This window comes from Galeopterus variegatus, unplaced genomic scaffold (assembly GCF_000696425.1).
Source record: "Galeopterus variegatus unplaced genomic scaffold, G_variegatus-3.0.2 Scaffold234, whole genome shotgun sequence".
NCBI classification, from domain to species: Eukaryota; Metazoa; Chordata; class Mammalia; order Dermoptera; family Cynocephalidae; genus Galeopterus; species Galeopterus variegatus.
In genome coordinates, this window is record NW_007726345.1 from 470,404 (window position 1) to 492,890 (window position 22,487).

Consider the following 22,487-nt stretch of genomic DNA (forward strand, 5'->3'; position numbering starts at 1 on the left):
CCCCCCCCCCCCCCACTCAAAGACTCCTGTATCCCAGACTGGCAGCACCAAAGAGCCAATCTTCACCTGTGTTCTTGCAGAGTTGACTGCAGGACAAGGACTTGATGGCAGATAGTTTGTTTGGGAGACAATTCCAGAAAAGGAAGAGTGGGGAGATGAGACAGGGAGGGAGAAAACCCAAAACGGACAGAAATACCAAGTGGGCCGAGCAGCTGGGCAGCAGGGCTCAGGAACTGTGTAGGGAGCAACCTTGGCACTGACCACAAGAGGACAGGGAGGGTGCATGGGTCCACAGACCATCCCCACGGGCAGTGGGCTGCCAGGGGCAGAGAAACCTGGAGGCAGAGAGGCTGAAAGTGGCAGCGGTGCCACGTGGCATGCCATCAGCCTGCAGGAAACTGCCTATGGCAGCCCAGGCGACCTCAGAGATGGGAATCTGCCCCAGGCCTTGGATAACAGCTTGTGTCCATGGACCGGCACAGGGTCCCACCATGGGTCAATGACAGCACCCTGACCCCAGCCCCAGGCTCCTCCCTTTCTGCAGCAGATGACAGCATCCTCACCCCAACTGCGGCTCCTCCCTTTCTGCAGCAGGTGACAGCGTCCTGACCCCAATCCCAGGTTCCTCCCTTTCTGCAGCAGATGACAGCATCCTGACCCCAATCCCAGGTTCCTCCCTTTCTGCAGCAGGTGACAGCGTCCTGACCCCAATCCCAGGTTCCTCCCTTTCTGCAGCAGGTGACAGCGTCCTGACCCCAATCCCGGGCTCCTCCCTTTCTGCAGCAGATATGCTGATTTTTAGCACCAAGTTCACAGACCCAACACAAGCTCAACAACCCTCCCTCTGTCCCCACAGCTCTGCTCTCTGATGACCTGGGCCCTCTGTGTCCTGTGCTGTTCCTCTCAGTACCTGCTGTCGTGCTTCCTGCATCTGGACAACACCCTTCCCATCACCCCCACAGCTCTGGTCGACAGAGGCAGGCTGTGGGGCAGGCCTCTCTCTCACCTGGCCTGGCTCTCGGCCCCTGCCCTAAGTGTGCTCCTGTGCAGGCAGCCCCCCGCCTCTCCTGCAAACTGATGACATAGGATTTGAGATCAGGCATCTGCTCTTGCAGAAGCTGACTGTTATCCACAGACATCAGGTTCAGACCACTTTAGAGGGAATGAAGACCCCTCAGCGGGTGTCCCAGCCCGGTGTTCACATGCGTCCCTTGTCCTCTTCACAGATCTGACCTGCTTCTTCTCCATGCCCACTGCTTCCCCGTCTGATGAAAGCATCTGTGGGATTTGGTGTCTCTGATCTGGGCACTACACCTTATGGGCAATGGAGAGGGACAGCAGACAGACGCAGAGCCTCCCAGTGGGTGCTGGGAGCCGGGAGTAGGGCCCTGAACTTGCCCATCTACATTGGTGGTGGTGCCACTTACGAAGCACAAGATAAAGGGACCACATACTTACACACACGCTCATGTGCACACGTACACATAAGCGCACATATACACACATGCATGCATGCACACATACACACACACATGCACACATACACATATGTGCATGCATGCGCATGTACACATATGGACACGTACGTACACACACACACACACAGCTGGTCTTTCTGGCAAACATTGCCTGTCTTATGTGGGCAGCAGGTTGCCATGGTGATGGAAAGGCTGTGACTAGGGAAGATGCTGACCTCCAGAGGGAGTTTATCTCAGTGTGAGAAAGTTCCCCTGTTCAAGTTGCACTAGCGATGGGGACAGATCCTGCTCCATGCCTTTGACAGGACCTCCTGAAGTCAGTGCTAAGATTCTTCAAGGAAAAGAGTGAACAACAGATGCAGAAATGGCCAGGGAGGAAGGGGAGGGACGGGGTCGGGCAGGTGAAGGGAGCCATCCATCGAGGACGCTAGGGGTTATTTATTCTTATCAAAATGGCCAGGCCTGAGGATTTCTAAGCTATGGGACTCCGGTTAAGCTCTTCACAGCTCTGAGCATCAGGGTTCTAATCTGCAAAATGAGGATCATGACACCTCCAATAGGGAGGCAAGGATTCCTGAGAACTACTCAGGACAGCACCCAGAGCAGTGCCCATCCCCAAAGGTGCACCCCACTCTACAGTTTGCAAAGCCCTGGAGCCTGCAGGGTCGACAGGGGCACAGGGCAGTGTGACAACCCATTTGACAGATGAGGAAAGCTAGGCTCACGCGGCAGTGACGTGTTGACACTGCACATGACAGAGCCTGCTTCCCCAGGAGAGGGAGTGGCTCTGGTCCCTGCGCTGGGTCCTGCCCCTGCAGATGCGCTCACCTTACTCCTGATTTTGACACGTTGGTAGAGGTGCTCAGGGAAAGGCTTCCGCGGGATGAAGCGGCCCAGGCCCTTGCTGACGTTCACGTTTCCGTCCTCGAAGACGATCTTGCCCTGGCTGATGACCACCAGTGGGGAGCCGTGGCACTCCATGCCCTCGAAGATGTTGTACTCCACGGCCTGCAGGTCCGGGAAGGCAGCATCACTCTCCCCACGCTTCCCAACATGGGACGCAGGGTGCACGGACCACGGCATTCATAACAGCAATCCTGCCTAACCTCATAGCACGAGCATTTTCCAATGTCTTGTTCTCTCTGAAAATGTCTCCGTTAGGATTGTGTGCTGTTCCACAGCATGCTCTACAATACGCACAAGCAACACCTCACCACTAGGCACTCGGGTTGCTGGTGGCTTCATACAATCAAATTAATATTGTTCTGGGCATCACGAATGTGAATGGTGTCCCCTGGGGTTATGCAACGTGGCTGCTCTGACTACACTGGACATTTGTGTGTCTTTTTTTTTTTTTTAATCTTTCTTTAGGATCGTTTTCTAAAATCAAATTACTGGGTCAAAGGATAATAGCTTTCTTAAAGCACTGTTGCTTATTACCAAATTATTTTTCGAAGGGGTCAGACCAATTGACACTCCATTGGCAAGGGGGAGAGAGAGTTCATGTTCATCCTCTTCCGCATTGGGTAGTGTCATTTTTTTTTTCTAATTTGAAAGACAAAAGAACATTTCCCTAGAAATGTGCATTCCTTTTATTACGCCTACAGTGAATACTCGACCCTGTTTGAAAACTACCACTACTAGCCAACTGCTCTTTAGCTTTTATTTTAAAAACAGGTCATGTTCATGATTGAAAAAAATCACACAGTATCAACCAAAGATAATTGATAAAAAAAATAAGTCTCTCTTCTAGCTCAGACTGAGGCAACTGCTTTAAAGAGTTTCTTCTGTATCCCTAGATATTGTCTGAGCGTGAGTGACTGTTTCACACACGTGCCACATTCCACACAGAGGGTTTTCACCTCATTTCTCTCCTTATATCAGAGATTGTTCAATATCAGCACAGGCACATAGCTTAAAAACGTTTTAACATTTTTTAAACTGCTATACTGTATTACATCACTAGAATGGACCATCGATTATTTACCCAGTTCCCAAAAAATAAGCAATCGGGTCATTTCCATGCTTTTGTTAAAAACAAGGCTGAAACACATTTTGCATCAACAATCTGGACATGTTTCTAGAGGTAGAGATTGATGCCAAAGAGTAAATGGATTTTCACCTTTGATAGACTTGTTCTCCCAAAAAAGGCAACACTAGTGTCCTAACAAGACTCTATTAAATAGGATCTACATACTATTAAACTCCTAGATCTCAGTCCTTGGCACAGATGAAAAATAGCATTTTACTGTTGCTATTTACACTTGTTAATAAGTGAGATTAGGTCTCTTTTTAAATCATCATTTGTACATTTCTTATTGTGTAACTGTGTTTTTGCATATTGTTCTATTTATTAGGGTCTTGGTATTTTTCTTACTGATTTCTAAGTACACATTCAATGTTAAAGAATTTATCCTTTCTCAAGTGTGTTGCAAACACTCTCCCTGATTGTCTTCTGTCTTTTGGTCTCATTTAAATAATTTCTTTTTTGCTGTACAGAGGGTTATTTTGTTTAAGTTTTTTCTGTAGTTGATGGTCAAATAGACCAATCTTTTCCTTTTTGATTGCTAAGTTTTGTGCCTTGCCTGACAAGGTGTTCTGTCCTTTGAAATTATCATGTTTAAAGCATGTATGTTTTACTTCAGTCCTTTTATAATTTTACTTCAATCTTTGATCCATTTTGAATGTGTTTTGTGGTAAAGAGTAGGGCAGAGTTTAAACCTGATAAGCTGAGTGTCCTGACACAAAAAATGTTGAATAATTATCTTCTCCTATTAACTGCCTCCTTTATTATAAACCAGATTTTCATGTGGTCAGTCTATTTCTTGGCTCTCTTTTCTCTTGTACCAATACCAAACTGTTTTGATTACTGTAGCTTTGTAATATGTTTTAATAAATGGGATAATTAATGCTCCCTCCTTAGCTTCCCCTTTGTTCAGAAATGTTATGGCTATTCTCACATTTACCCTCCAGAATCTTGCTTTCTTAGTTAAAAAAAAAAAAGATCTGTTGAAGAGAATTGATATGTTCACTAGCTTGAATCTTTTCAGCACAGAAGTCCTTGCATGTATTTAAATCTTCGATTTGTATTGCTATTAGGAACAGGACTTTGATTTCCATTCTATTTTTCAAGGTGGGTTTTAATTATTTCAAAGAAAAGCTATTGCTTCTTTATTTTGATTACTTGTAATCATCAGCCAATAGATGCTTTTACAGTTTTTGATGATTTTTAGGTGCATGCTTGGGGTTTTCAGGCAAACACTCACATCTACAAATAGCTGTTAATTCTGTGCAGACTCTTCAATTGCAGCTGCCTCCCAGGACCCAGGCAGACAGTGTGTTTCCAGTTTTAGCATTTGCTAACCTAATTCCTCCTGAGTCACCCTGAAGTGACCCTGCTATGCAGTAATTCATAACTTTGCTGGAGTACAAATGTGGATTGTGACTGCTGAAGGAAGACACAAGAAGCCAGTCACTTACATACCAGCTGAAATTGGCCAGACCCCCACGCCTGTAGTCCAGTGAGGGCCTGTTGTTCCCACCTAGTTGAAGGAAATGATATGCTACAGTCATATTCCTAAACTGGGGGATTCTTATGAGGTTCTGGTTATATTACTCACAAATGTTACATTCCGTATTTCACAACTACATAGAATTTTAATAGTTAGTTACTTCATTTCTTAAAGGTAATATCTGAACAACATAAAAATTTAAATAGTACAAAAGACTGTAGTAAAAAACACTCTTGTCTCTCCATTTGAGATCCCCAGGGGCAACTAATGTTATTGTTTTCCTTTAGGTCCTTTAAAAGACAGTCTGTCAATGGATGGATGGATAAGCAAAATATGGTATATCCATACAGCAAATATTATTCAGCCACAAGAAGGAATGAAGTACGGATCCATGCTGCAGTGTGGATGAGCCTCGAAAACCCTGGGCTGAGTAATAGAAGCAAGATGTAAATGGTCACATATTAAATGCTTCCATTTATATGAAATGTCCAGAAGAGGCAAGTCCATAGAGACAGCAGATTAGCGGTTGCCAGGGGCTGGGAGACGGGGGGCTGAGGCGTGACTGCTAATGGGTCCTTGGTTTCTTTGGGGGGTGATGGAAACATTCTGGAATTAGTGATGATTGTACAGCCTTCCGAATATACTAAAAAATCCTGCATTGTACACTTTAAAATGGTGAAATTTATGGTATGCGATTATACCTCAATAAAAAAAGTTTTTAAAAACTAGATAGTCTACAGATGTAGAAATGTGTGTACACCTGTGAGTGGCATTTTGAAGTAAATATGTTTTCTACTGAGATATGAAAGTTATGTTCTTTTTACAGAAAAGTATATTTAAAAATTTAATCACTGGTCAGTATATAAAAAAATGATCTCTTTAATTATTAAAAGAAAAATATTTTTTAAAACTTAAAATAATACAACTAAAGTCTAATACAGCCATTCTCAATCCATGTTCTGAAAAACATTAGTTTCCTGTAATACATGCGTGATACTGCCCTGAACAGAGAAAATGCAACAGAAAAAAATGCTTTTGCCAAACTGCTTAACGGTGTCGCGGATACTCTATTACAGCATTCTTTGTGATTGACAACACATAGCTGCACGCCCTACTGGGATGTGACGTGGAGAATGGCTTAAACCTTTCTCCAGGGCAAGGCGACCACAGGCTTATTTCCTCCTGACCCTGTTACCTGGAGGTGGGGCACGTGGGAAGCCAGCAGTGTCACCAATGAGCACTGTTTATTGTATGAATGACCACAGACTGGTGAGCTGGACAAGCACAGTTAGTGGCCACATAGACCTCTCCTTCCCTAGGCAATGTCTCTTGTAGCTGAGCGGTGGCCAAGGCCATGCTCATGAGCTGCTGCAAGTGGTTCCTGTGGCTTTCTTATGAGGCTTCCCTGTGCCTGGTGTCCTGTCCACCCTTGTAGAGCATCTGTGACCCATGCATGTGGTCACGCCCCTCACCAGCAAGTGACACTGGAGACTGTGAGGACTCACATGGCAGATCCGATATCATGTGCACACACCCTGCTTCCAGCCTGTGTCTTTTAACAGCCTCTAGTGAGCCAGGGACCAGGTTGTGGCCTCATGTGTCCATGAGTGTGAATGGTAATCTGGGCCCAGGGCCACTGCTGTCATGCAGAGTGGGTGTCGGCGTGAGCCCTTAAGGGAGGCACAGGTGTCTAATGCCATCTCTGCATCCCTACTGGGTTTGCTGGATGACTGGAGAAGTCAAGGGCACGTAGGATACAAAGCAGAGATAAACTACAGTCACAGGCTGGGGTGTGGAACGTGGAGTAGCATGCACTCCTGGGCTGTGCTCAGACACAGGACACTTTCAGGCCAACCGTTTCCTCTCTGACTGTTAGCAGCCAGCCACAAAAATCAAGTGGGAGGTTTCGGTTGCACCAGATCAAATCCTTTCCAGCTTGACAATTCAATTGGACAAAGAATCTTGGACCACACGCTTCCCCTTTCTGAGCCTGGTGGCTTACTACATGGAGTTATGAGCAGTGCCAGATGGCTGAGACGGCAAGCTCCTGTGGGCAGGAGCCACCATGTGCAAGAGGGACAGAGAGACAGAAGGCGGGACACACACGCAAGGAGCAGCTTAGCTGAGCCTGCTCAAAGCCCTTCTCCCCATCTCTCCGACTGGAGGAGAAATTCAAATGACTGAGTTGCACTAGATATCAGATCGCATCCCAGTTGGAAAGTTCATAAATCATTTTTAACCACAGGCTTCTGAAATGATTACAAAGCAAGAATCATTTATCTGAGCACTGCGGATAGGCCAGCACTTACCGACTTGTGACTTTTGGCTGTTATGGTCTTCACCTTGTCGGGGTCCCAGATGACCACGTCAGCGTCTGAGCCCACGGCGATACGCCCTTTTCTTGGGTACAGGTTAAAGATCTTGGCTGCGTTGGTGCTGGTGACAGCGACAAACTGGTTCTCATCCATTTTGCCAGTAGCCTAAAGGCAAGACCCACTGCTGAGGGGAGGATCCTGTAATAGGGCTGGGAGAAGGGGCACGCCCTAAACCTGCCACCTGGAATTCTCCCCTGTCCCCAGCTGAAAACAGGCCATCCTCAAAGAGCACAAAGGGCCTGGGCTCATGAGAGCAGAGACGTAATTACGCATCCAGAGGCATGTGGACTTTCACACAATTTGTCTGTTCAGTTGAACCCGAATGTCATGGAAAATGCAAACCTCTGGTTTCAGGTCAGGGGGCAGGGGGATCTGGAGCTTCCTTTTGCAATAAGAATTTTCTCTACTCACTCAACACCCCCAATTCCACATACACACACGTGCACACACATGCATGCACATGCACACACACAGTTTACAGAGCATCTTCATGGGAACGAAAATGAGGTGAGAACAAAACAAAATATTCCTCATTCTCAAAGCGCAAAGGACAACTGTGACCTCTGGAACGCAGAGGACACTACAGGACTGGCACCACCTCCCCATGAGTCTTGCGTGCCCTCGGGCACCTTTCTAGTGCATCTGCTTCTGCATCAAGTGAGAGAGAAAGATTTAAGAACCCAGACTGCATTGGCTTTGATGGGCCAGGGGGTGTTTCTAGAATGTTCCCGCAGGAGCAATGAGTGACACCTTACCACTGCCTTGTCCCAGACGACGGTCATCCGCTCTTCTATCCCGTTGACGCCCTCAGGGATCAGAGTGAAGTTGTCCTTGCCCACTGCCTTCTGGGCAGTGCTATAGGGACAGTGGCCACTGCCTGTGACCTGTAGGTCCCCACTGGCAAGGACAAAAACAAGGTGGGGTTCAGATGTGAGTTCACTTTGAAGGGCAAACCCTGACTTCAGACACCCAAGGAAGGCTCAAAACCTAAAACCCCAGTAGGGGGTTGGGAAGAGAGTTCTGGGGCATGTCACTGGCATTAGTGAGTGACATTGGGAGGCCCTTTGGCCTTTGGCATCTTGTTGAAATCTGGAGAGAGCCCAGGGCCAGGCGTCAAGAGACAAGGTCCTATGTTAGCATGGGCCTCCACTGCCTCGCCTGGAAGAGAGGGGACCCGACCAAATACGTGGCAGTCTACTCCTGCCCTAAAATGCCCTGAGCCTGGGACAGTGTCCACACGCTCCCGCCTGGCTCCAGCCAAGCTGGGTCTGGAGAGCTTAGAGCCCTACGATGCTGTGCGCATGGGGCTCCCTACCAAGAAAGGAGACAGCAGAAGGTGCCGGAGGACAGGCTGACTCCACTTCTATGCAGCTCATAACCCCCTGGATCAGCCCTGCTTTCACACGATTTGGCTTTGCAAGCCTGACAGGCCTGCCTTTACGTCCTGATGCCACAGCCTCCCGGCCGGGAGTCACCTACACACAGCAGGCGTGTAGACTCCCTCCGGCTGGCCTCCATGTCCTCTCTCTTCCCCATCTCCTACCTCTTCTCTTCAAAGTCGAGTGTATGCTGAGTTTTATGTTACAAATGTTATCACAATTTTTTAAAGGATTAAGAAAAAAGTTGTGTGAATCCAGTAAATGAATAAGTGGATATATAAGTAGGTCAGTGAGTAAGATAGAAACCTTCCAGCACGTACATGCCTGTGTGTCTCACAAGTGAGGGATATTCCGTATACATCACGGCCTCACATCTCTGCACGGTACAAGGAGAGTAACACGTGCTGACATCTGTCATCTTCTTTTTCTTTTTTATTGGCAGCTGGCCAGTACAGGGATCCCAACCCTTGACCTTGTCTTCTTAACATAAGTCTGTCAGGGTAAGGGCTGGCTAATGCATTTGTGCTCTGCTTGCAAGACAAAATTCTCTTTGTTGGTGACAGCAAAGAGATGCACATTCACTGGGCTTGTGTTTTAGTCCCTCAGGATGTTGAAAGCAAACACCCTTAGGATATATTAGGAGCCTTGAACTGGACCCCAGAACCAATGGAGTGAGCGGAGCGTTATTTCGTGATAATAAATACAGGACGAGGCCGTCCTCCAATTTCCAACTCAGAAGCCCAGGACATATTAACAATCACCTGGGTGCATGGAAACGTATTTAGAGTTTCTCTCCACTCCCTTATGCAACACACACGTGTTGCCCACTTCCTGTGCACCTGGTGTGACTTAAGGCAGTGGGGATGCTTGTAAGAACAGAGAGAGACAAAGTCCCCACCTTCGTTCGCTGGCATCTAGAGAGGCGGGGGAGTCGGGCAATACGCAAGTGAATAGGACCAGAGGTGTGTTGTAAGAACAAATGTTATGGATTAAACCTCAAGCAGTGGGATTCCCATTTTGAAGAGGATAATCAGAAAAGGCCTGACCGAGGAGGAAATTTCCAGCCAAGATCTGAAGGCGGTAGAGGAGCCAACCTCATGGCATCTATGAGAAGAGAGTGCTGAGTGGGGGGACGGGGAGTGCAAAGGCCCCAAGGCCCAGTCCTGCCTGGTGTTCACAGTCAGGCCAGGTGAGGTTAGTCGGGCAGTGTGGACCAGATCATGTCCTGCTTTGTGGGACATTGTGGGGACTTGGGTTTCACTTTGAAAGGAGAAATCTCTTGAGGTTTCCAAGCAGAGGGGTGGCTTGGTTTGACTGAGGTTTAAGTGTCTGGGCGCCTGTTGAGAACAGCGTGTGAAGAGTGGGGCAGGGCGGGCATGTGATGAGTTAGCAAGGCCTGCAGGAGGCCAGGGATGATGCGGCTTGAGCCAGGATGGCTGAGGCAAAGGATGAGATTCCAGGGCCTTCAGTCCATGCTCCTGCCATTTCCTGAGATGGGAAGGACCGTGGGGTAGCAGCTGTGTGGGGAAGATTGGGAGTTCTGTTTGGACTTAACCAAACGTGAGCCACCCACCAGGCATCGGGCTGCCTGTTGGGTTCACGAAGCCCTGGGATGTGCAACTCAAGGGTCTCTGCACCATTTGGGGGGCAGGGATTTCCATGGTGGGACATGCCTGGCCCCTCCCCACCTTGCATACATGGTTCCTTCTGCCAGAAGCCCCATCTTCTCCTCAGCCATCAGGCAAACTCCTACTTGTCCTCCGGCTCCAGCCCTGATGGTGCCTCCTCCGTGAAGCTCTCTGCAAGCCCCCGTCATCCTGAGCAAGCACCTCTGCTTCCAGGGCAGCGCGCACACCTCACCACTCTGCCTCATCACATGGCCTTGTCAGTGCTAGGCATCCTTTGCCTATGATGGCCAACGGCAGGGAAGGGACGAAGGTGGCCATGCTCCTACTGTGTGCACGTACCATAGGAGTTGCTTTGCAAGCCACAGTGGCCACTTCTTGAACCCTAAGTTCCAGGTCTTTTACATACATGTCTCAAAAGCAGTTCCATGGCAGGTACTGTATTCTCCCCACTTCCAGTAAACTGAGTGAGTCTGAGACTTTACAGGTGATGTGACGTGCTGGGTTGACACAGCCTGATCTCTCATCCCTAGTCCCGGGTGCTTCCCAGTACACCATGGTGCCTGGCACATAGTTGGTACTTAAACAGTTGTTGAATGAATAGGAGGTGGTCAATAAATGTGAAGGGACAGTGATGGAATGAAATAGCTCCTTGGGTCCGCGCAGGCCTGTCATAAACAACGTGGGGTACTGTCCTCTCAAGTGTCAGCCCAACATCTCCTCTTCTACACCGTGTCTAAACCAGCCTGCAGTTTCCCTCTGCCCTCCACCCCCCAAGGCCCCTGGCTGCCTCCCCCAGCCCAGTCCTTGGGCTCTCACCAGGCCAGCAGGGAGGTCAGGTAGTCGGGCGTGGTGGGGTCCGGGCTCAGGGGAGGGGAGGTCACGAACGCTGCTGCCTTCGCCCAGTTCTTGCTCCAGTAGTGAGTGCCATCAGTCCCCAGGCTGGCAGCAATGGGCTCCCCAAAAACCAAGGGACCTGGGGAGGGGCAAACACAGTGAGCACGGCTAAAGGCACACGGTCTCTTGGAGATGCTGATGGTACAAAATCTAGAATCTAGATGTGGGAGAATGAGACCGGCTGCAGGTCAGTAAATGGGCCGTCCTCACGGGCATCCGCACATCAGCCACAGTGGCCTTGGGTTCTAATGCCCACCCCGCCTTGTGCTCAGCACTGTGCTGAGTACTTTCTGGGGGTTATGAAGGCTGACGTGCTCAGCAAACTTTTGGATACTTATTGCTTTCAGTTTGGGAACATTATTATCTCCTTTTACAGATTTGTAAACCAAGGCAAAAAGACGTGGTTTGCTATCCTAGTTTGGGTTCTGCCAGAAGCAGAACTTCAAATAAGGAATCTAATTTGAGCATTTTATTTGGGAGGTGACTCCAGGAAGCCCTGGCCGGGGGTAGAGGAAGTGACATAGGGAGTGGGAGAAGGGAGAGCTGCCACGGGGTCACAGCTGTGGGCCCTGGAGCTCAGCCTGGCTGGGGCACTCTGGGAGACTAAGGAACGCGCCCCAGAGTCGTCCCCCTACAGAGCAAGGGAGCTGGAGTGTGTATCCTCCAACCCATTGCTGGAGGGCTGCTTCCTCGAGCATCGACTTTCCAGAAGTTCCAGCCTGCTTTCCAGATGGGTTTCAGCCAGAAAAAAGCCCACAGACAGAGTCTCAGGGCTTCCTGGTAGGAACCTTTGCATGTAGAGACAAATGCAAAACCACAGCCTCTGCTGCATTCACCAAGGCCACCCTGCCGCCACGTGAGGGAGGCAAGCTCTGGACCCCAGCAGCCCAGCTCCAGGGAGGGATGGGAATGCTCTATATCTGAGCTGTCCCATCCAGCAGCCACTGGCCACATGTGGCTCCGGAGCACTGGATATGTGGCTGGGGCCACTGACGAACTAAGACAGAGTCTCAGGGCTTCCTGGTAGGAACCTTTGCATGTAGAGACAAACGCAAAACCACAGCCTCTGCTGCATTCACCAAGGCCACCCTGCCGCCACGTGAGGGAGGCAAGCTCTGGACCCCAGCAGCCCAGCTCCAGGGAGGGATGGGAATGCTCTATATCTGAGCTGTCCCATCCAGCAGCCACTGGCCACATGTGGCTCCTGAGCACTGGATATGTGGCTGGGGCCACTGAGGAACTAACTTTTAACTTTTATTTAACTTTACTTAATTTAAATGTAAATAGCCACATGTGGCCAGTGGCCGCCTCACAGCTCAGCACAGCTCTAGAGCCTGCATGCTAAGCCCCCGGCCGCTGCTGCTTGCAGACTTCTCTGAGCCTCAGTTTCCTTATTTTTAAAATGGAGCTCATCATAGGCAAGTTGTGCTAGCCTCACTTCTATATGTCAGCTTGCTCTTAAAAATACAGGGTATTCGGGGTCCCGAGCTGCTCTGTCCAGGAAGGCAGCCAGCAGCCATATGTGGCTACCGAGCACTTGAAGCTGTGGTTGTTCCAAACTGAGTTGTGCTGTGAGTGCAAAATACACGCTGGATTTCAAAGACAGTACAGAAAAAATTAGGCAAAATATCTCATTAATGATTTTTATATTGACGACTTGTTAAAAAACATTACTTTGGATAAACTAGGCTAAATAAAATACATTCAAATTCTTTTTAAATGGAGGTAATTATACCTCCCGTTTAGTGTCCCATGAGCACGGGTCTCGAGCATGGTGGGTGCTCAGTAAGTGGTGGTCATGTCACTGTCACTGTTTATTTCTACGTGACCTTCTCCACTGACCACAGTTCCCCATGCAGCCGCACGTGACTCGAGAGTGAACAGGGCTGACCTCGTCCAATGGTGGACGTCCTAGGGGCATTAGGACCACAGGTTTCCAGCCACCATCTTTGTGTGAGGAGCAGCCCCTCCCCTGTCCATCTGTCTGTCTGTCTCTCTCTGAGTTTGGAAGGAAGACTGCTCTGGGCATCCTTCTTTATTTTTGGTCTGGTGATTGTTGGGGACTACAGACTTCACTGTCAGAAAGGGCTGAGGACTACACGGGCCCCTCTGAGTCTCCTGCCGAGAAGCCCCCAAGCCCAGTTAGGGCCCATCCAGCAAGCCCCCAGTGCTGTGTGAACCGTGGCCTTCACCCCCAAATCTTCACCTCAGCGGGCAGAGCAGCGCCACAAGCCCCACTTAAGAGATGAGGATACCGGGCAAAGAGTGGACAGCCGATCTGGAGCTGAGAGGGGCATTGGCCGACACCTGCTCGGCACCTGGGACTCACTGAGGGCTCTGCTGAGGGCTTCGCATCCATCAGCTCATCAGGTCCACTTCAGAGAGAGGAAACAGAAGCTCAAAGAGGAGAAGGGACACGTCCATGTCTCTGGGCTGGGAGGCTGGCCTCCTCTCCGGACACTGCCCTATGGCCAGCACGCAGCTGTCCCCAGGCCCTCTGGCTCTGAGGAAACGCCTTCCCTCTTCCTAAACTCCAGCTGACGCTCTTCTTACGGCCCCCAAGTTGGACCTTGGGTGCAGGTGTCAACCACAAGGCCCTTAATGGAGGCCCAGGGGAAGGGCCCAGAAAGTGGACCAGAAAGAGGCCAGGCAGGACATCATCTGGCCAGCTCCAACTGAAACCCTGGGAGAGAGCTTTAGAGCTGGCAATGCTCTTTAAAATCCATGGTCTCATTCGACCCCAAAGGCAGGGGTCATTATCTGAACTGCAAATGGGAAAACTGAGGCTCAGAACACGTCAGTGACTTGCCCGAAGCCACGCAGCTAGCATGCGGCACAGCAGGGGTCAATCCTGTAATGCTGACCCCACCTCCTGTGCTCCGCACTATCCGTCTTCCCTCTCAGAACGTGCTGTGGGGCCCGTGAGGCCCAGACCGCTGCCTGCTGGCAGGTCTCTGCCCTGGGCAGTGGCCCTGAGAGTGCACTTGGGCCTGCTGGACGCCCCCTTCCCTGGGACCCACTGCCCCTCAGGAGGCCCAGGCCCGCTGCACACCTTTTTTCCTGGCCAGGGTGATGATGTCCGCTGCGCTCTTGCTCATGACCTTGGTGATGTACACGGGGCAGTTGATCCGGCCCGCGATCGTGATGGCCCGGAACACGGCCTCGGCCTCCAGCTGAACACAGCAAATGCAAGGGTTACAGAAAGGAGGGGAGGGGGACAGCCACCACCCTCCCACGTTCCCCTGGGCTCTCCCTGAATCAGTGTCCTTCAATTTTCCATAATGAAAAGTGGTCAGAAGGGAAATATACTGTATCAAAGGAGAAAATATTGTAGATTTTAAAAAAGAAAAAAAAGTCAAATAAGTCAAAATGTATTTCAGTAGAGGAGTGGAAGACAGAATTATGCTATTTGGCTTGTTTGGAAATATTCTGTGTGCTTTGTTAGAAGACCCCACCCCCAGGGGATAGACTCGGCAGAATAAGGCATCAAAAGGCACAAAAAGACGTAAGTAAATGCACATGTGTGACAAGTGACTTCTCATCCACTCATCGAATACACACGTGAAGCCACCTGCTCTTTTGTTTGGTCTCTGCCACTCAAGACCAGTGCTTCTCAGAGAAAAGGCCCAGCAAGGTTTTGTGTTGTTTTGTTTTTAATTTCCAGTCCGGTCTGACGACCTGAGAGGGTCCCTACCCTGCTCTCCAGGGTGAAGCCACTGGCCACATGCCCGGGTGCGGCAGCAATATCCACACGCTCTAAGAATCTGGTCTCCTGCTTCTGTCCTGACCTCACCACAGGCCATGAGCCAATAGCTCATGGCCCGTCACTGAGCCACGGGGCTCATGAGGAGCCCTGGGCTAGACCAAGAGCCTCTCGGGGCAGGAAGCCTGTCCACTCCTGTGGTGTCCCCTACTGTGCATCATAGGGCCGGGCCCAGAAGCCCAGGAGACTTGTTAATGATCCGATGAGGACATCAGGAAATACCCTCCACCCAAAGGAGGGCTGCTAGGGCACCCCTCTGGTTCCAGGCCCTATCTGCTTCTGCCCCACCTCCCCCCTCACACACAATGTCACACATACACAAGCACACACACACACACACACACATGCACTGCCACACCAGAGGAGTCACCCGTTTTCATGTCCTGGGGACACTGCAGGCAGGGGTAGCTGTTTCTGGGTGCTGGCTTGGGACATGTGGCTTCACTTTCCTATCATCCAAAATACAAAATCCTCAGTAAGGATCTTATCCAATTTGGACACTGAAATGACCATGGGGCCTTGGTGTGAGGACCCTGGACCCTGGGAGCGGCAGGGTCTCTCCCTGGCTTCTCTGACAGACCTGCAGCCCCCAGGGCCCCCAGAGAAGCAAGATGGGCTGGCATGCTCTGGAGGAGGAATGTGAAGGGACCGGGGCCCTGGCTGGGCTGTTCCAGCTGCAAGGGCATCGGGGTGAGCGCTCAGCAGTTTCAGGGTCATGCCCAAGGCGGGGAGTCTTTACCTCTTCAGGTCTGCTCAGTGCATGGCCCTCGGGACCTGTGATACCCATCTCCAGGATCCGTTTTTGTTCCTACAAGACAAGAACAAATGAGTCAGAGATTACAGAATGTCAGATCTGGGAGAAGTCGCTCCTCCAGCCCTCTGATCAGACAGATGGGGCGGCTGAGGCCCGCCTGGGGAGATGGGCATTTGTATGAGCTCTCACAGTGGCCTGGGGGTGGTGAACGGGTGCCCTCAACACCACACCCATCCCCCTTCCCCCTGCACCCTGCACGTCTACATCACACCTGCTTTACATTCAATCTCCAGGACCATTGAGAGGAAGCAGCGTCACGAGAAATGTGCTTCAAAGACCGTCCACCACCCTCCCAATCTCCAAGTCTCCCTGCAGGGCTGTCCTTTGGGAATGTCCTGTGGCATTTGGGTATTACATGGATGTTGAAATCAAAGAGCCCAGACTGGGAGTCCAGCTCCAGAACGGACCATCTGTGTGTCTCTGGGCAAGTTGGTCAAGCTTTCTCTCAGTTTCCTCTTCCGTACATTGGGGATAATAGTGCTTGTACTACAGAGTTACTAGAATGAATAAACAAGGCAGCACATGTAAACTGTCCAGCATGATACATGGAGCCCACACAGGGCTCATTCACTGGCAGCTGGCTCTCATGATCTCTACTACAGTTTCCTATCCTGCTGTCTGTCTTTCTGGCAGGAAACCACTACCTCAAGCTTGTCGTACAACAGTGAAACAGTTCCCTGAGCTGATAGCCTGGATTCAAATCCCTCTGTCCCAAGGTTTTCTCACCCCAGGAACACCAATTTTTCAAAAGAAAAAAATATATATATATTTTTTAACATTGCCCAGATGCCAGCTGTGCTGCTGCCAATTTTAACTTCTGCAATTTCTGTGTCATCGTTCTTGGACGCATGCCTACCATGAGCCCCTATCAACCATGAAAAAAAAATCACAATTTCAGCTGTGCAGTTATGGTTATTAAGCTCGAGTTTATTAAAAGAACATAAACTGGAAACATTTTCAAGGTCTAACAGCTGGAGAGGATTTAAGTAAACAATGGAATAATTTCAGCTACTGAAGATGGTGTTTACAAGGCATTTTTGGAAACTGTTTACAAAAAGATTTTATGATATGGAGAAATCCCTATGCAAAATTATTTAAATGTCAGTAACTATTTCTGTAGGAAGGAAGGAGGGAGGGAAAGGGGAGGGGGGAAGGCAAAAGATGCCATAATGAGGAAAAGCAAGACTAGAGCAGGATTTCTAGTTAAAGGTAATGGGCTACGTACATGCAGTATTTTTGGTCTCTTTCAAAACCCTGCCAAAGTAACAGAAAAAGATACACAAGAATCAAGAAAGTGCAAAGACAGCAGAAAAAAAAAATTTGGAAGCTGAAGAGCAGGTGTACAGAAGGTAACAGAGACACTGGAGCTGAAAAAGTGAATGCTTGAGTTGGCGGTGGGAAAGCTGAGCCCCTGATGCAAAGCTTAAAACCTGAGGGCCCCAAACTTGAGGGCTCCAAACCAGGCTTCTCAAACTCCGTCGGGGGTCATAGGTTGGTCCACTTTGGAAAACAGTTTAGCAATAACTAGTAAAGCTGAATATATTCATATCCTACGGCCCAGCAATTCCACTCCTAGGTATATAGTAACAGAAATGTGAACAGAAGTTTAACGAAAGACTGAACAAGACTGTGCACAGAAGCTTTATAATTAACAGTCCCAAATTCGAAAGTATCCAAATATCCAACAAATGGAGGACAATTTGTGACATATTTCCGCAGTGGAATTCTACAGTGATAAAAAAGAAAAAGCTATTGCTACACGTAACGACAGGAACGAATCTCACAAACATGGTACTGAACAGAAGCCAGACATAAGTGTGCATACTGTCGGGTTCCATTTTTATGAAGTTTAAGATCAGGTCAAACTAAGATGTGTGTGGTAGGCAACCTGCAAGATGACTTCCAGTGATCCCTGTGGAATCCCTTCCCTTGAGTGTGACCTGGACCCAGCACCTCACTGCTAATGGGCAGAATGTGACAAAAGAGACGGACTGTCACTTATGAGGTTAGGTTACAAAGACTCTGGCTTCCCCCGGCTCTTTCACGTGTTAACTCTGCAGGAAGCCAGCCGCCACATTGTAGCTGCCCATGTGACAAGGAACCAAGGGATGCCTCTGGCCAAAAACCAGCAAAGAACAGAGGTGATCAGTGCGACAGCTCAGAAGGATCTGAATCCTGAAAACCACCTGGCTGAGGCTGGAGACAAATCCTGCCCTAGTCAAGCCTTGAGCTGACATCTGACACCTTCACTGCAGCCCATGAGAGACCTTGAGTCAGAGCCAAATTCCTGACCCATAGGACCATGAGATAATAAGTGTTTACTGTTTTAAGATGTTAAGTTTGGGGTAATTTCTTATGTGGTCATAGAGAACTAATACAGATTCTGGTACCAGAAGTAGGGTGTTACCATAAAAATTACTTAAATTTGTGGAAGTAGCTTTGGAACCAGGCAGTGAATGAAGGTCGGAAGAATTTTGAGCAGCGTGACCTTGAATGGACTGTTATTAGAAATGTGGACTTTTTGGGCCGGCCCGGTGGTGCACTGCTACAGTGCGCCGCTTGGGAAGCGCGGCGGCGCTCCCGCCGAGGGTTCGGATCCCACATACAGACCGGTTCCCGCTCACTGGCTGAGCGAGGTGCGGGTGCAGCACCGAGGTTTGCGATTCTGTTGCCGATCCCCTGTCCGGTACGGGCGTGACACTGAGGGTTGCGATCCGTTGCCGGACACGAAAAAAAGACAAAAAGGAAAAAAAAAAAAAAAAAAGAAATGGGGACTTTGGGGATATTGACAGTGACAGCTCACAAGGAAGCAAAGAGTGTGCTGAGGGTTGCGATCCGTTGCCGGACACGAAAAAAAGACAAAAAGGAAAAAAAAAAAAAAAAAAAAGAAATGTGGACTTTGAGGATATTGACAGTGACAGCTCACAAGGAAGCAAAGAGTGTGTTACTGGAAACTGGAGGAAGAGGGAGCCTTGTTATGCAGCAGCTGGAGTCAGCAGCAGTGTCACCTGCACTTACGTGCAGAGCAGGAAAGGTGCCTAATGAACTGGGGGATCTCGTACAGAGATTTCCCAGCAAAGTGTGGAAGGTACCACCTGCGTATAGTAGAATGCGAGAGGGAAGAGAGAAATGGAGGGAAGGACTGTTAAATAAAAGGAAACCAGGACACGATGGTGTTGAGATTTTCAGCCTCTCCAAAGAGCTAAGGACATAAAATTAAGAAATGGCTTCTGAGCAAATCTCAGACACTGCCAGATAAACAGTAGCCTCACGATAAAACTGATTGTGGCTTGACAACCTTTTAAAAACTAAGAAGGACAAAGGGTGGTGCCCCTGAGATTATTCAGTCACAAAAAAAGAAACTTTAAAGAGATTAAGGCTGTGCCCATGTATCCTCTCAATCAAACAATAGGGCCTCCAGGAAGCTTCTCTCACAAGGTAGAGGGGGGCTTAGCTGGAAGAAACCTGTGGTGTCTTTTTGTCTAAAGGCACAAACTCCAGTGACATTCACAGGAGGCCCACGACCTTTTGGGGAGAATTACTTTAGCAAAACTCTGGCAGCTTGAGCTGGATGGACACAGGTACCTGATATGGAAAGAGGCAACTGGACCCCCAAAATCCTGCTGGGCAGAAGGCAGGCTGAGAATGCTACTGAGCTACAAACATGTGCTTCCTGCCATGGCAAAGGATGCATCACTCAGAGGATGGAACCAGAAGCCAGGGAGAGTCGGTCTCAGGCTCGAGACCTAACAGGAACTGCCAACATTTGCCCAGCTGGATTTCAGAACTACTCTGGATCAAGGAACCCTGGATGCCCCTATTTTCCCCTTTTTGAATGGCGATGTCTGCCCCTATCCCCCACATTGTATGTTGTATGTTGGGGGCAAGGGGTGGTGATGACTTGCCTTTTTAACTGCACAGACTTACAGATTGTGGGAAGTGCGACCAAGGAGCCCCATCCACACCTAGACCTGATTCAGATGAGATTCCAGACTTTCAGCAAATGCTGTAATGAGATGAGATTCTGGAGAAACTTGGAAGGGGGTGACTGTACTTTGCACATGGGAGGAGCATCAGTCATGGGGGCCAAAGGCAGGTAGGCAGCCTCGGGTACGGCCCCCAACGATCCCCACCTCCTACTCTTCATGCCCTCGAATAGTCTCTTCTTGAATATGAGCTGGACTCTGTAACTTGTTACCAATGAACAGAATACGGTTGCAGGATGTAACTGAGGCATTGCTGTTTGATTTTTACTTTGAATCTGAAAGAATTTCAATTTTACAGAAAAACTGCAAGGACACAAATAGTAAGTAGCTGAATCTGAATGGTGAAGCTGCAGACCTCAAGCTGTTCTTCCACTGGGCTTTGGAACCAGATGGAACTGGTTAACACCCCAGCTCTGCTGCCCCATGCGACAGTGAGCAAGTTATTCACATGTGAGCCTCAGTTTCCCTATCTATAAAATGGGGATAATTATCTCTACCTCCTGGAGTAGCTGTGAACATCAACATGTAAAGTCTTCACATCGCACCGGCATTAACTATTTTTATTTGCTGCATCCAAATCTTCCCCTGTGTGCCTGGCCTTGCCATGTGTAAGATCAACCCATGCCTGTGCACCACGTATCCATGGATGAGTCCTGTAGATTGTGCTTTCTTCCTCTCACACTCTCGCCTCTTCCATCTCCTCTCTCTTCCTCCTCTCTTCATTTCTCAAGAGAATCGCTGGAGTAGAACCCAGCTGGTCACCATGACTATTCTTTTCCCATCAAATTCTCCACTCCACAGCCAGAACAATCAAAACAAGTTTATGTCTCATCCTATGCAACTTTTGCATGGCTGCAGTCTCTTATGTGTCAGACGCTGAATCTCACAGACATGACATCATTTAATCCTCACAATGCTGCCAAGTAGGTATTTCTGGATGAAGAAGTGAGCCTTCATGGGGTAAGTCCTTGTCCAAGGTCACATGGCTGGGAGATGGGGGAGTCTGGGCTGGAGCACCTGCTCCAAGCCTGGGCTCTGTCCAATGCACCCACCGCCAACTCCCAGAAGACATAGAGCAGGTAGCTTCGTGTGCATTGCCTCTGGTGTCCCCCAGGCTGGCAAAGCATTTCTATTCAGATCCTCATTTGTCCTCACACAAACCTATCAAAGTCCACAGAGCAGTCATGTTATCCCCATTGTACAGGTCAGAACATCGAGACTCTGCAGGTGATGAGGCCTGACAGTGTTCTGTGAGTGACTCTCAGCTGTGTGTCTGATATGACACCCAGTTCTTGGCTTGACCCCACTGACCTCACTGACCAATGCCACACCCCCGTCCATGGTGCCCTTACATCAAGGAGAAGCAGACTGAGGTGGAGACTCACGCCACTCACCTGAGCTATCAAATCTCCATTTTCGGCATGGACCAAGATCACAGCTCCCAGCCCCTTAAGGAAAGTGAAGGCTTCATAGAGCTAAGGAGGAACACACAGGCATCAGTGAGAGATAAACCCATCACAGCAGGTGCATTTATGAGGCCTGCTCTTCTGCTCACACCCACACAGCCATCCACCATGCCAGAGACGGCCCCTCCCCACTCCACTCTACTCATCAGGAAGGAATGAAGGCCCAGGAGAGGCAGTGATTGGCAGAAAGTCACATAGCAATTTAGTGCCAGGACCAAGACTTGAACCTGGAGCACTCCTTGCCAGTTCTCACAGTCTCCTTTTCCCTGTGCTGCCCTGACTGACAAAGCTGGCCCAGTCCTGCCAGGTGGGTGAGGAAGGGTGTGCAGGAGGACCTACCTGGCTGTCGGACATTTGGTACAGATCCTTATAGGCCATGTAGACTTGGAAGGAATTGACACCTGTTTCAAGATTTTAAAAAAAGAGAATAGAAGCACGTGTTCAATAAAAATAAGAAGCAAGATTTTTTCCAGTAAATCAACAATCACAGTGCAGAGTGGTAACCTCCAGGACAGAAGCGTGCCACTGGAATTCACAGTGGGGACACCTAATAGCCTGGGGGTGTGGACGAGGGTCCAAGGAGGCTTTTGGGGAAGGTCATACCTAAGCTGAACCTGAAAGTAAAGGAGGAGGGAGAGGAGGAGAGAGAGAGAGAAGGCAGGGAGGAGTGGAACTATCCAGGCTGGGGGTGGGGGGCGGCGTTCAAGGGGGTGGACTGTAAGGAAGATGGAAGGACATTAGTTGTGCAGGTTCTAGAAAGCGTCCTGTGGCTGAAGCAAAGGCAGCATATGTTTTTTTAAAAAATGGAAAGGACATTCTTGGGTGGAAGGGGAGAGAGGGAGGAGGGAGGGAGGTGTCGGTGATGGGCCATAATAATCTAATACATTGTATATTGACAAAATAAAAATTTAACGAAAAAAAAAATAAAAATAAAATAAAAAATACCATCTTTAAAAATTTGTGGTATAATACATACAACATAAAACTCACCATCCTAACCAGTTTAAGCTGCTTAGTTCAGTGGCATTTAGAACATTCACAGTGTTGTGCAACCATCACCTCTGTCTCATAAAGCATGTGCTTTTAAAGCAGGGGAGGGACATGGTCTGAGTGTTTTGTGTCAGAAAGGCTATTCTGGAAGCGGCATGGAGGATGGGTGTGCAGAAAGGCAAGGAGAAACTGAGTCAGGCAG

At 49.1% G+C, this 22,487-nt stretch overlaps 1 protein-coding gene across 3 annotated transcripts in view; it reads right to left on the reverse strand.

The window, feature by feature from the left end:
- CRMP1 (collapsin response mediator protein 1) overlaps window positions 1-22,487 on the reverse strand; it is a 72,981-nt gene that overhangs the window by 4,251 nt on the left and 46,243 nt on the right. For all 3 annotated transcript variants that reach the window (XM_008566320.1, XM_008566322.1, XM_008566323.1), the window contains exons 5-12: window positions 21,635-21,696; window positions 21,224-21,304; window positions 15,769-15,837; window positions 14,319-14,439; window positions 11,189-11,345; window positions 8,121-8,262; window positions 7,300-7,470; window positions 2,307-2,486 (exon numbers count right to left, since the gene is read on the reverse strand). In XM_008566320.1, the coding sequence (XP_008564542.1) occupies window positions 2,307-2,486; window positions 7,300-7,470; window positions 8,121-8,262; window positions 11,189-11,345; window positions 14,319-14,439; window positions 15,769-15,837; window positions 21,224-21,304; window positions 21,635-21,696 (983 nt within the window). The remainder of the gene's footprint in view (window positions 1-2,306; window positions 2,487-7,299; window positions 7,471-8,120; window positions 8,263-11,188; window positions 11,346-14,318; window positions 14,440-15,768; window positions 15,838-21,223; window positions 21,305-21,634; window positions 21,697-22,487) is intronic.